This window comes from Anarhichas minor, unplaced genomic scaffold (assembly GCF_050575085.1).
Source record: "Anarhichas minor isolate MPS153535 unplaced genomic scaffold, ASM5057508v1 ptg000026l, whole genome shotgun sequence".
In the NCBI taxonomy this organism is placed as follows: domain Eukaryota; kingdom Metazoa; phylum Chordata; class Actinopteri; order Perciformes; family Anarhichadidae; genus Anarhichas; species Anarhichas minor.
This window is the reverse complement of record NW_027466472.1, coordinates 13,318,705-13,333,931: the sequence shown is the minus strand read 5'-3', so window position 1 is coordinate 13,333,931 and position 15,227 is coordinate 13,318,705. Positions and strand designations below refer to the sequence as shown.

Here is a 15,227-nt window from a genome sequence, read left to right as displayed (position 1 = left end):
TCTTTGCACCACTTCTCTATCAGTAAGATCAAAAAGTATTACGCAAAACCGTTGTCAACCGTGTACTACAACAAAGAAGCCCTCTCTACCTGTCGCGCTTAGAGGGAGACGTGTTCTGATGTCAGGAGACTGGAGCAGCACAGATGGATGTCGCCCTGGTATCCGTTGGCCTACATGGCATTTCTCAAGAAAAATAGGGCAGCCTACACCATCTTGCACACCGTTTTATGAAAGCAGTATCAGCGAGTGTGTCGACATGAAGAATGGCTGCCCACATATTTGTAGCTACAAACACGCAGCAGATGCGTCGAAGTGAGTCACAGCTACTTCTTCACATGCGGGGGGGGGACGGAGGAAGTAAAGCAGAGAGGACGGAGAAACTGAATTTCATCTTTTTTGACGACAACTCAAACACTATTAAATGCAACCGACCCACTTAGATGGATAAGAGGTAGTAGTTTTATTGACCGAACAGGTGATGAAGGAGGCCTCTGGTATGTTGTTTAAGATGGGCTGTAATTAACACACATACAAAAGAAAGAATGTGATAATAGAAAGATTAGCTAATCAGGGCGGGCGTTGTGGTGAAGTCTGATAATAGCGTGAGTAATAATAAGGCTGATTTGTCATTATCTCTGTTGGCCGTCCTTTTATCATTGCGCAGCTGGAAATCCCTGTAAAAGCCACAGGCCAGAAGTTTATCTACCTTAAAGTCTTCAACCGTATTTTGAACCCAAGCAGGCGACTTGCAGTGTTTTTATGCTACAATATATTAAATAAATTATTCAAACCTGCAATAACTGATTCTGTGGCCACTTGTGGGAAGAGGCAACAAGCTGTAAACATTTGTCAGCACGGTGCTTATTTACACACCCAGCAGTTGCAGAGAAACATAATCATGTATTTGGAGTCCTAGTTGTGTTAAAACGATGACCGCAAGTCCAATATTCACAGTCGTTTAGCTGACAATGCAGATGAGCACTGCTCAACCCAAACGGCTGGAAAACCAACAACAGTGAGCTGAAAGACATAAAGCTCCACAGAGCTGAGGGGAACTGCAGAGTCAGGTGGTAATTCTCACTACCACCAATTGCTTTCAATTACACGTGATCAATAAGAATACAAACGAAAACAGCAGTGGCATCCTCAGCATGTGTCGGCTCCCTCAGAGGATGTGACAGGCCCGTGTAAAGTTTGTTTTCATGCTCTCATTGCGAGCGCTTGAATGCGGTCGACACGAGAGAGAGAGGCCCGGAGTTGCCATGGAAACCTCTCTCTCTCTCTCTCTCGTCCATCGTGACTTGAAGCTCCTCCAGACTGAAGAGGAGCGAGCACGACGAGGGAAAATCAAGCCTTAGGACCACAACCTTTGACACATCATCATTACCACCATCAACATCATCATCATCATCATCATCATCATCATCATCAGACGACCTGCCTTAGGTAATGACATCATCGCTTCTCCAGTCTTGCAGGACTCAGACAGAGCAGCTGCTGCTCTCTGAGTTAGCCACAATGCAACCATCTTTACTGGAGCTTTGTCACTCATGTCACTTTTTTGGGGGGGGGGGGGGGGGGGGGGGAGAGAGGAGGAGGACGAGGGGTCGTTTGATCCTATAATCTTCCTGAAATCTAGAGTGAGATTAACTTCAGTGTCATGGCTCAATCTTTGTCCTGCAACCATCAGAGTCAGAGGAGAAGGGTAGAGCGCGGGCTGAACAGCAGGGCGGTTAGGTTGCAGACAACAAAAACCCAAATATTTAATCAACAAGTCAATCCGCCACCTAAGCCTCACAGTGCAGTACAAGCCTTCTCTGTTTTAAGCAAACAACTGCTTCCTCTTAAAAACAGACAAATGACAGTAAAAATTAAGAAGACTTTTACTGAGTGGAACCAATATTTTAGGATTTTGACAGTGATTCTGTCTATGCCACGATATGCTGCTGGCTCGCTAACGCAACAATTAGGTGGAACAGAAACTCTCACACCGTGATCACAGACGCCTGCCCAGTTTAATGCTATACAGTCCCTCCCTGCACCAATCACTACCCTTGTAAAGCTCATGTTCAACTCTGTGGTAATACAGATTGAGGCTGCGATTGTGGTGCGGGACTCTACGGCATTACATCATAAAATACCAAACATGTACAGGTACATCTTATCGCTACACACACACACACATGTATGTACTGAACACCCATGACAATATCCTAAAGCCCAAGATAATGTCATCAAAACAAATATATTCAGTTTAGTGTCACATATGACAAAGAAAAGCAGCAAACCCTGACAATCATTGAGCTGAAACCAGGTAACTTGGAGAACCCCTTACATGCATCACTTTGTCCTCAACACACAAACAACTTTTGTTTATTGTGGGTAAAGGCTTCACAATATGTTGTGACGGGTGCAAAAAATAATAATTTTCTTAATCAATTCCTCTGTAGATTATTTTCTCGCGTCAATGATTGCGGACTTATTCTATAAAAAGGCCAAAACTATTTCCTAAAGCACAAAGTAAGGCCTCGTTTGATCCGACCAACAGTGCAAAACCTGAAGATATTTATGCATCTTTCTTGGGAAATGATTACTCAACTAACAAAATAGTTGTCGTTTGATGTTTATGTACTATGTACTTTATTATTTTGTGTTTTGGGTACAGGCTCCAACTAACGATTATTTACTTTAAAGATTAATCTGCTGTTTATTTTCTTGATTATATCGTAAAATCGTTTGGTCTATAAAACAGCAGAAATATATTGGTATGATTTAATACCTAAATGTTTGATTCTCCAAATAGCTGCTCATTAATTGTCTGTCGATCGTCTATTCGACTAATAAACATATGTGTTGCCCTACCTTCGCGCACACGCACACACACACACACACACACACACACACACACACACACACGATACAGAGTTCACAGATAATGCAATTCAACAGAGCAACACAACAATGTGGAGCGGGGAAAGTTAACCGACGGTGTACTCTGACCTGTTGGGCCTGACAGATCACCGGTCAGCCTCGTGCAGCCAGACACACGTAGGCTACACTCTCACTCTCTCTCACTCTCTCTCTCTCTCTCTCTCTCACACAAACACGCAAACACACACACACACACACACACACACACACACACACAATCCTTGTATCAACGTTGATCGGCTGACCGCTTAAAGCACGCCTGGATCGAGCGTTGAGATGGTGTTCCGCAGCAGTCCCTGTGCAAACAGCCTACCTGTAACTGTGCACGCTGCTCCACTCTGCCGCCTCCTCTATGCCGCACAGCGCTGAGCTTCTCGACGAGGAAACATGTTGTCAGCATCGCACTGCACAAACGCTCGTGTCGGACAAAACACACACACACAGGCGGGTTGGCGGCCGACAATCTGAGGTAGATGTTATTTTAGGATAAACACTGTGCTCGGGTGCGACATCGCTGAGGCAGTGTGGGAGTCATTCCGGGGAGCCGCGGCTGGCTGACTGCTGTGAATCTGCACTCGCCACCGGGAGCGCGCGCAACTGATCTCGTGCCCGTGCCTCGGATGTTTTAGCCCCAGGCGTTCCCAGACCTTTTTCAATGTCAAGGACCTGAATATAAAGCAGTCGTGAGAGTATATGCATGAAGCCCCCCCCCCCTCCCTCCCTCCCTTTTTGATAATACTCACCAGCCCGAGGAGCCCCATCTGGCAAGTTGTGTGGTGTTAGGTAATGAATTACATAACCATAGTGTAGGTGGGGTGGTAACAGTGAGAGGAGTGGAACCTGGTGGGCAAATCACTTCATCCGAACACATCATCTTATTGTGCCCGTCCACTGAAGGAGATAACGTTAGACACATGTATTCCTCTTCTTGCTTGGAGGGCCACTGGGAGCCCTAGAGCTTGTACTGACATATTTGGGCCATTTAATCAAAAAGATGAATTGATTAGGCCCAGTCATCTTCAACTATTTTGAATGTTGTTTATGTCATTTATCAGGCAAATACCGAGCATCATTGGCTGCAGCTTCTCAAAGCAATAGTTCAACATTTACTCAAGTACTTGAGGCTATTCCATGTCATTTCACTTTATAATTCTTGTACTTCTCAGAGGGAAATGTACTTTTTACACCACAGAATAAACGGATACCTTTAGTTATACGTTACTTTACAGATTCAGATTATTTTTATATTATTATCAACAAAAAACAGCAGAAATAATCAGTTGCAGCCCAAACTCACTTGCAACTAGTTTTACTTAAAACATGCAATATAATGGCTGGTGAAAAATACGAGACAATGAAACTATTTTTATAATTATCTGCAGATATAATGTAGCATTTATGAAACGAGGCTTTTGAAGGTTTGTATGTTTGACCAGTGGATTAACTGCACTCCTCAGGTGTATGCAGATGGCTGCTCATTTGTTTGTTTCCCAGCCTGCCAGGGGGAATTTGAACAAAAGCACAAAGGTCATTCTGACGGACCTCATCCTCTTTCAAGGTATTTGTCTTCCTTGTTCTGGCTCTGTTGCCACACAATTCATTCCTTAGCATGTGGGTGGAGACGGCAGAGCTGTGGTTCGAAACATTAATCATTGAACAACACACATGCACGTAAACACAGCCTTTTGTTGCTCTAAATTAAGATGCATTTGTCTTATTTAAGACTAAATTCAAAGGATAATTGTGATTTTTAAGTGTAAAACTGATTTAGAAAACAAGCACTTTATCTCATGGGCTGATGTTAGTGTGTCCTAGAATAATCCCCCCCCCCCCACACACACTATCTTCCCCACTCTATGCACAACACCTACACCCTGTGTCCAGCATATGAACTACACCTTCTTCCCAGAGAGGATCAGAGGAGCTTCAAGAACACAAAAACACGTGAAAAACAAAATCTCTTTTAATTTTTTTATTATATCAAAATACAAAAATTTGAGAGGAAAATTTCATATGGGACTAAGCATTTGAAATGATATGGTTACATGAATACAACACTGCTTTCATATTCTCATAGACATGCCATATACAGAGCATAGAGCATGTGCCAGGCCCATGTCTACGTCGTGATGAGCCACCAGGAGTGAGCCTGTGCGTTTTTCCCTATAAAGGCTTTGGATGGCGTCTGTCACTACATATCCAGGCCAGTTGGTTACAGGCCAGAGTGTTTTTACATTATAGTTTGTTCAGGTTTCTGTTTACTCAATAAAGCAACGAGATCCATGGCAGTTGAACATGAAGAGTGAGTAAGACATGATCTCGGACGATACAGAATTCACTGTGACAGCAGTGGCAAACGAGAGAGAAAGTAATACAAATATTATACATAAGGCTTTGGTACAGCACCATACAGTATGAGTTAATTGCTTACAAAAAGTTAAGTGAAGCGTAATACCTGATGCAGTGACAGAACAGAATGACAAGTCTGAGAATTGACAGGTAAAAAAAGAAAGAAACATCAGGTTATCGGAGTAAAAAGTAAAAAAAATGTTTTGAAATATTTACATATGAACATTGTAGACAACTTAAAGAATACCATGGAGACAAATCATGTACAAAAAAACAACATATGGTACAGAATGTAAACATGTGATGTACAGCACAGAGTTCAGTGGATGAAAATGAAAGGAAATGTAGTAAATTTTCTTCCTTTTTAAGCACTACTTGGTTTGCTTGAGTATGAGCATTAGCTAAAAACAGTCAACGATGTAGTGCTTATTGTAGCCTACGATAATAATACATTCTAGTTTCTCAGTGCTGGTACACATGAAAAAACAGAGAACATAGAAAATACTACATATTTCTATTTTCCGTCCAATAACAACCAGCTCGGATGTCCATGAATGATTGCTAAATAGGCGTTTTTCTTTTTTTTGTATTGTCACTACATGCAAGATTAATACAATAAAAAAATGAAATCAGTTCTAAGTATCATCCTACCAGCACCTACTGATGCACTAAAAGCTGTAATCAGAAAAATTGAAAAAAAAATAAAAAATATAAATTGAGCTAACAGTACGTCCAAAGCAGCCCTCTTAAACGCTGTACATGTTTCTGTTGAATATGCAAAAAAGAGCCCGGAAGACGACGGCCATTCGTTCAAACTCACGGAGAGGATGTATGAGCGTTCACAATACCTTTCTACCAGGAGAATCAGAAATAAATATAAATGTGATCAGATGACTATTCATGGCCAAACTGTACAGTACTAGTAGGAAGTCTACCGTCTAAAAGGTGGTGGGATGACGTGAGACGGTTGCGCCCCTGCAATAGTGTGCTTGAAAAACAGTGCCGTTAACCGAAGATGGTAGACCTACAGGAAGTGTGTAGAAAAATTCCCCTCGTGACCTGACGATGCTCTCAGTTTCCCTCCCATGTGTCCTGTTGTTGTGTACTAATCTAAACCAGGTTATGTTTCTCCTTTTAGGCTGGGTTAATATTCTTAATATCATCACAAATATGCTTTAGAGAGGGTACCTTGGAAGCACAGACAGACATTGCAAACACTATAGAAAACAGGTCATCTTGAGTTCATTTGAATGTCACAAGTCTCTATTATTGGAGGTTATACTATTTTTCCAGTATTTTCTATCACTGTCATCACATCATGATACTGTTATGATGAGGACCTAGAGTGTCTACCGGAGCTAGTTTAGTTGCTCAAACACACAGGGCCGAAAGAGTTGCTCATGGAAACAGAAAAACGAAAACATCTTTAGACCTCTATTCTACAGCACCACAAAGTTAAACATAGCACCAAGTCGTAATGTTGAAAGCAACTATGCCCTAACACACTTGTCTTTATCAAACTAATGTAAACACAACTTCCTCCACAGCACGTATTGTATATTGACTATAGCAGGTCTGTGACTCTTAGAAAAAAAGTTTCCTTCAGTATATTTGCTTTGGACACCTGAAGGCGAACGATCTGGAGTGAATCTACATGTGTGCTCATGAACGGGCAAAATACAGTATTACTTTGTTCCAGGAATATTATTATAGAGGGCAACATACTTCTGCTTCTAAAGCTTTTTCCAATGGGCATTCACGTACTATACATCAGAGAAAATACTACTTAACTTGTGCAGCCAGCGGGCTATGGCAATAATACATTGTACGGTAACATTAAGGTTTCTTTTCTTCTCAGATAAAATAATGTTTGCTAAAATATGACAAAGGAGGCACCTTAAAATGTTTTAGAAACATTATCCACTTAAAACCGTACTGTAAGCAAATACTTTTATATATAATCTAATTTATTTTTCCTTGGGATCCTCGCCCGTCTTTTTACACATCCTCATACTTCCTGTAAAACATGGTTTGATTTATCTTTACAAATACAATACATACCATGTACAGTACATAACAAATATAGATTTTTTTTTTTTTTACTCGTATCTTACATGTAACCAATTTTCTAAAGTAGAATATGCACTTTGACGCTCACTTTCAGGCAATCATCACTCTCTCACTCGTCAAAAGAGATTTCAGTAAGCAGACATTGAGTCGATTCATTCACGTGGATATTTTTTGCCGGGAAAACCTCGGAGTTGTTCGAAGCAGATGGAAATATATCTGATTTGTCTTAGAGTGATTGAACTAGCATTAGCATTAGCATCCGTTGTTTTTGGAGCCGTCAGAAGAAAGGGAGCTTAGGCTCAGAACCTGTGCGGGCCCATTATTACCGCATACAGGAATAAAACAGAGAAGTTAAACTATTTTGACTTAATGTGCCAACTGGACATCTCACCAAAATCGCAGCTGCACTATAAACAACGTAATGGGTCATTCAATGTACTGTGACATCGGGACATTCATTTCCTGTACAGCAAAACATACATTCATTATCGGTTAGTGTCGAAAAAGTAACAAACACACAGAGAAGTAGCTAGCAAGTAATATACAGTTGTTAAAGATAAACAGTCAGGGTGGCCATTGTTTGAATGTATCCCATTGCTTGTTAACAGCTTCATGAAGCAATCACATTCTCCTCGAACAGCTGTTGTTAAACATTAACATCCTTACTCTACTGGTTTGTTCTTTCCGCATGACAACTCATGCACAGTACGTCTGTACCTTTCCGCTGAAGTCCTATTCATTGGATTTATTTGCCTTCTTTGAATCTAAACTTCTGTATTTGTTATTTGTGTGGTTATTCTGGTTCTGTCCTATTACTTGGATATACACAGTTGTAGCAGGTAGCCATTTAAAATATAAATGAAAAGAAAAACAAGAGTTATGCATCCTCTGTAGCATTTTCTCTCATGTGTCCTTGGCAGAGAAAGTAAAAACTGATAATATTGGAGTCCTTCACCTCCCCCCCGCCCCAGCCAGAATAGACAAATATGAGAAGGCGAAGGAAAAGGCAGTTAATGTTAGTAAAAACAAGAGAAAAGGCAAAAAAGGCACCTCGAGACGTGCCACGTTTCACAAATGATTCCTTAATAATGAATTACATACAACAGTACACTTCACAATTCATCACCCTGTTCTTCTAACCCTACAAGTCCAACCTCTGGTGAGCGTGGAAGTCCCAAATTATTTTGGGAGCTCTCATGAAGGATCTTAGTCTTGATACGGTGCTATAATGAGAGATGTAAACTCACTGAGCCATCAAGCACTACAACTAAAACAGTCCTCTAATGGTTGGCATTGGATCATAGGTGAAAATAAACACAAAACGCCAGCTACTACTGAGAGTAAAAAGCTTCTTAATCAGATAAAGATAGGCCATATTATCCATTTGAATGAGTGCGGAGTGTGATAAAAACCTTTTTGTTCATACGTTCATATGTAAAAAGGTCAAGTCCGTACAGTATACCACAAGAATTACAGCAACTCTGCGTTTACTCTGAGGTATATTTTGTGGTAAGAACCCTGTGTTTAAATACTGACGCTATTTGTATTGTAGGAAAGGTAGACTCATGTCCATGTCCGAGGACGCACCAGGCTTCACAGTACGCGATATCACTGGAAAAACCTAAAGAGATGGACCCCTCAATGACCAGTGAGTGAAAAATCTTTAACGTGTTGTGACATACTCAACCAACACATTTTTTATTACTTCAGGAGGAAGCTTAATTCCCTTGTTTTTACTATTTATATACATTATATATTTTCAGAGCATTTTCAAGTGAAATTCTTCCGAGACAAGTAGTGGTGGAGAACTCAGAAAAGCCATTGTTCTTGTCTTGAAAGAAGATTTCCAACCCGCCGAGTATTCAGAAGGATGTTTCCCACTCCCCAAACACTGATGAACTTTTGGAGATTATGAGAAATGCATTAGCTAGAGACCGGGGTGGAGCAGGGAGGGCTGAGGTGGGGTCAGTCTAGTAGTCGAATCCGATGGCTTGGTGTGCCCAAGGGTCAGCGAAGAGTCCCATAATTTGGGCCCTCGGAGTCTGCACTGGCTAATATGCCTGTCTGGTCCTCCTCAGACTGCCTGCGGTGCAGGAAGGAGGTCAAATAGATATAGGGGTTCTTCTTGTTTTGCCTTTTCCTCTTTCTGTGGAGATCCTGCCCCTCTTGGGGTGTCTGAGATTGCTGCTGGGTCTGAGAGGGACACACACCTGAAAGGGAGGCAGAGAGAAGCACAGGAGTAACACACCACCCACATGTTTTGAGATTAATCCCTTCTCAAACCGTCAAACGAACCTGTTCTCCTTCCGGAGGTTGTGTTGTTATTGTTGTTGGCAGCCGCTCCCTTGGCTTTAGTAATACAGTGGTGTAGCAGTGCGGGTAAGCTCTCAGACCCGGCAGGATCACCAGACGCACCTAGAGGTTCCCTGAGAAGAAGAGAGACAGCACAGCATGCGTTGTTCTGCATTAATCCGACCGTCGTGTTCGGTCCCGCCTCCGATGTGAAAAGACAGAATGGCCCTTTGCATTGCTATTTCCAGTATTGTACTGTATGATTTGATGAGCTCGTGTACTTCTACTGAGAGCCCTTTCACTAAGATGATGAATTTCCACTTTCTATCTGCAGTGATGGATGATGCAAAGTTAGACTCAAAGGAAACAGGAAGTGAGAGAAAGAAAGAATAGTTGACATAAGGTGGATTTGGTGAACTTATTTGGCTTTTTTAGTTTCTTCTGAAACAATCATTACATTAAAGACCCAGTCCAAGATGTATAGTAAACTACACTAAGGGTAAAGTGTTAGAGATGCAAAAGTTCTCTAATTTTAGGTCCCATGACTGTAATTTAAAATCAGGGGCATTTTGTAATCTCAGCAAAAGTACTAAAATGGTAAACACATCTCAGGTTGACTGATTATTTCAATTACTGTGCTCCCTCAGGTTTGGGTCTTTAAATAGTGACTGCTTCAGAAATACTCTTTGCTGTATAAAACTCATAAAATGAAAATAATTTGTGGAACTTCCCGTAACAATAAAGTCTGAAATTATCCTTTAAATGTCTCCCAATACCACTATATTTAGCATACAGTAGAGCATTTCTCTAACAGTTTAATAAGTGTGTTACGATGAAGTGTGTGTTTTAAAACTGAAAATAAACGTCTCTTTTTAAACCCCGAATCCCTATTTTCATTTCATGAGTGATACATGCTAAGTTTAATGAAAAAGAATCAATGTATAATTAAAGTTAAAGTAGCTTCATTGTCATAGTATGCAGTTTTACCTCATACCGAATACTCGGTTTTGTTGTCCATCTCTCATAGAAAGATGCAATACAAATTGAATTAACCTCACAAACTCTTAACATTTAGCTTCATCAGGCTCACTGTTGGCTCAACATCTCTGCCTTTTAAATAACTGAGTGTAAACAGCTTCAAAACGTGGCTTAATGTTGCATTAAGTCAAGTTGTTGTGCCAAACATGTAATGTTTCAAAAGGCATAGGAACACAAAGCTTTAGAGATGCTTGTCCATCACTTGTCGCTGTGGAGAGAGAGATTGAGAGCCGTTAGCAGAGAGGGGGAGGCAAATGTGAGAAACAGTCCTGGACAGATAGAGAATATTTCCATTGTCACATGAGCTGTGTGCAGATGCCACAGTGTGTTAACTATAGTACATTTCCATAGACATGAACACTGTACAGCACACTTTCATAAACATGAACACTGCGTACAGAGGCTTCACCATGCTGACGGGAGGAGATGGCAGGAAGAGGAAATGGCCGTTAAAGAACAAGTCACATGACAGGAAGAGGAAATGGCCATTAAAAAACAGTCACATGACAGAAAAACGAAAGCACTAAGGACAACAAATGTGACAAAGAATTTAGTTTGAGAATCGTTGTTATTTGTTTGGTCGTAGAAAGAAGTTTAGAGAATGCATGCATGGCATTTTGCACATGAAACAAAGCTTTAAAGGGGAATACTCCAGTCTCATTCATGTGCATCCTCTATTGATTCAAGGCTTCTTTTTTTTTGTGTGCAGGGAAACATGTCTGTATTCAAAAGACAATCCAAAGACAAAAATGCTTCTCCACGGTCCAAAACTGCTCCTCGTGCTTGCTCACAAGCCTAATTACTGCGGCCTACGCCACAGCAGGCTTACTGTGCCTGGGAAGAGTATTGACAAATGTGTCCTGCAGTCATTATTACCATTAGTTATACTTCACTTGAATCCAGCACAGAGGCACAACCCAAAGCAATTCCCCTTTAAAGGAGAGAGTGATTAGAGCCCTCCCCCTGCTGACCCCTCCCCTCTCAGACATGGGTCCGACCCTTACCTATTGCGGCGGAGGGGACCGGGTCACAACGCTGCCCAGATAGCTGAGATCAATCAAAAACAAATCACGTAAGACCCTTACCCTCTATAAAGCAGCAGCCCTATAAGCTACCTTCCCTTTAAGGCCAGTGATGGTGCAGGAGCAAGTCTCTGCTGCGTCATGGCTTTAGCTACTGTATGATTGTAGCTACTAGGGGTGTGAGGTGGGTGTGAGGGGCCGCAGGAATGTGTGCACTAAAGAAATAACTGTGGGGGCATAAAAGTATATGAGGCTCAGCTTAGTTTTTATGTAGGTGTAAAAGCATGAAACCTCCTGCGTAATGTCTGACTGTCAATCTGTGTACGGGGGAATTGATCTATCAGATTATTGCGGGAAATAATCCCTTCTTTCTTCATGGGTTTTTATCCTTATACAGTTGGTACCAATTTCTAATAAGACACACTTTATAAAGGCTTTCTTAATGGTTAATAAATCACTTACATGTTAAATTATAAGACATCATTTCGACTCGTTTATCTTCCTCCAGCATGACACTTGATTTGTCTTTTTATTCATCAGATAGTCCTCTGATCCTCTGAAAAAGTGCTGCAAAGCATTTCTACTAAAATGTATTTATCAACAACTTACAGTGTAGAGAAGTAGCTGAGTTATACTGGATATTAATAACTTAGCATTTTGTATGCAGGACTTTTGAGTTGTTCTACACTGTGGTACCATTACTTTTAAATGAAAGATCAAAGTCCACCGTCACTGACAATTTATTATCCTTTACAACAGCAGACTTGAATTACTGTAAGCACCCTCTATTAATGATTTATAAACATCTTTAAATTCTGTGTAGATGATTTACCAACTTTTTCTGTTTGCTTTTTGGCAAGTGAGAAATTCATTAACTTCAGTAATGATTTTTTAACATTTCTAACCACAGATCTGTTGGATTCTCACCCTTTATTAATTACTTTTAAAACCTTTGTTAACAACTTGACAGCTATAGAGATTTTTCACAAACTGGCAACCCAGAATTTGCTCTTATTAATTAACTTTTCTATAAAGAATTAGTAAAGAATTAATTAACCATCAATAAAGGCTATTTGTTGCAGCATGTAAATGCTTAATAAAGAGTAGATTGTCAGAAAGTGGTACCTTTGTTTTGTATAAAATATAGTGTAATAGCAATTATGTAAAATGTTCATCAAATACACAGTTAATAGTTCAAGTTGAGCATGAAAATGACCTTTGCTAGTGATGCACACTAAGTTATGTCACACATTTGTTTTACTTTCATTCTTTCAATAATTGATCCGAATAATTGATCGATCAAATTTAATTTATATCCAGCAAAAAAAATAAAAATACTTCAGTTCAAAATGGGGGACAGAAAAAAATGCCACAGTTTTAAAAACAGTAAACTTGAGGGTTTCTTGAGCCTGAAGCTTAATGTTCGTGAAGTCATTATTTTAACTTCAATTTGTATTGTGATGAATATTTTATTGGATAACTGATGAGCTATAAAGTGATAGAGACAATAATACATTATCTTAAATTGAAATTGTGTTTTCACATGCTATCAAGTTTAGTTTGTGAACTGATACAATGTGTGCTAAATGCAATTACATGCCTTCTGCATATTAAAGTACAATATGCATCATAATTATTCCAAAATGGAAACATCAATGTAAAACTGTGGGTAAAAATCGAGGAAATTTGGAAAAGAGAGCAGACGAGGAGAAGAATCTCCCCTTTAAATAAATATGTGACTATTCTCTACTGGAATGGATCACCTACCCTGAGGCTGATATCTGGAGCTGAGAGGGCTCTGAGGGTAGCATCTCCTCCTCTGTCCTTCTCTGGGATGGCCTCTGCCCGAAAACATCCCTGCCCTCCAGAGGGGGAGAGGGAGACTGGGAGGGGTAACTGGCTGCAGTGGAGGCATAGGACATGTGGGCGTGGTAACTGGGGCTGGGTTGCCTGCCGCCCTGGCTCTGAGTGGGAGAGGCGGACAGGGAGGACCTCCGGGAGAAACTGACAGTGGCCGAGGGCTGCAGGGTGATTTCGTGCATCTCCAGAGACCGAGAGGTGCGGAGGATGCTGGGGCGCGGAGGGGGCCGCACTAGAATATCTGGGGAACCCGGCTGGGTGCTAAGGGGGCTTTGGGAGAGTGGAGAGAGGCGGGAGGGCTGGAGTACTAGCGGGGGTAGGCAGGGGTCTGCCCGGCGGCCCGCCCTCGGGCTGAGCCAGGACTGAGGGCTACTACTGGGGGCTGTGCTTGAGCTCCCTGCACGGGCTGCCGGGTCAGGGTAAGGCAACACTGGTACACCCACACCGTGGGCCGTGTGTCTGAGTTGGCCGAGACTCTGGGCCTGTTGCATAGCTAATCGCCTAACCGGAGGCCCCAGGGGCCTGTCTCTGCCTGGGGGAGCCATAGGGACCTCCAGCTGCAGGAGCCCGGGGCTTATTTGATCCTTTAAGGAATGGAGGTGCAGGCGACTCTGGGGGAGAGAGTGAGGAGGGTATGGGGGTGGATCAGGTAGGTCCTGGGGAGGATGTAAGGGATGGTGAGGTGGGTATATGAACCGCGGACCCTCTAGACCCAGGAAGGGTAACTCATGAGGCTGCCAGCTTTCAGGAGAGTGAGGAGGGCTGTGTGTGTGAGACAGAGAATGGCCAGAGGCAGTGTACTGATGGTGCTCCATCTCTCCACTCTCCTCAGGGATGGAGGGGTAACCAAAGGGCCCCTCGGCAGTGCCTGGTGGGGAGGACAGAGCAGAGCTACGCGGGCTGATGTCAGGCATGTAGAATGGTGGTGGAATCCCTGATTCAATGCGGCTGCCTAGATACCCATAGAATGGGCCCTGGGGAAAGCCCCTGTAGCGGGAGGCCGGGGCCTGCCCTGAGGCGTGAAGTGCACTGCCCTCTGCAAAGCTCATACCTTCCATGGCCCTGTGTAGGCGGGGGCTGTAGTTGGGGGGCTGCGTTGACTCCAGGCTGGAGGACGTTGGGGAGAGCTGGGGCCGCAGCGTAGGCATGATGGGCGGCATAGGCCCGGGGTCAAAATCATTCTCCTCATCAGACTGCCGGAACTCGGGGTACATGTCAGACTCCTCTGCGAAGGGGAAGCCATGGATGCGGCGGGGCGGTGGGCTCTCCATGATGAAGCGACCATCGGGGCCGCGGCTTATCAGCTCAATGGGCGTGGTGACCTCTGCCTCATACTTGGACACACTGTATTTCTTGCTGGCTATGGCACGCTTGGTTTTCTTGTAGAAGGAGAGCTCTTTGTCTCGTTCTCTCTGAGGGCTGGGCAGCTTCCTGACATAGAGGCCTGGGCCGTGGGAACCATCTGAAGAATAAGACCGGGGCCGAGATGGCGGAGAGCTCTCTGGACTTATCTTCCCCGATGACAACCTGATAAAAGAAATGCAGACACAAGGCACTCGCTTAGTTTAACAAATACCAGATGAAACCCAAAGGGAACGTGCGTAAAGTTTTTCTTTAAAACAAACAAAAAATCTCTGATGCTGTAAATCAATAGGCATGACTGTG

At 42.5% G+C, this 15,227-nt stretch overlaps 1 protein-coding gene across 6 annotated transcripts in view; it reads right to left on the bottom strand.

Annotated features, from left to right (window-relative positions):
- Positions 1 to 4,876: 4,876 nt before the first annotated feature.
- Positions 4,877 to 15,227, bottom strand: part of igsf9ba (immunoglobulin superfamily, member 9Ba) — a 56,344-nt gene continuing 45,993 nt past the window's right edge. For all 6 annotated transcript variants that reach the window (XM_076100146.1, XM_076100144.1, XM_076100147.1 and 3 more), the window contains 3 exons: positions 13,470 to 15,089; positions 9,646 to 9,776; positions 4,877 to 9,560 (listed from right to left, as the gene is read on the bottom strand). In XM_076100146.1, the coding sequence (XP_075956261.1) occupies positions 9,358 to 9,560; positions 9,646 to 9,776; positions 13,470 to 15,089 (1,954 nt within the window). In that variant the 3' untranslated portion in view covers positions 4,877 to 9,357. The remainder of the gene's footprint in view (positions 9,561 to 9,645; positions 9,777 to 13,469; positions 15,090 to 15,227) is intronic.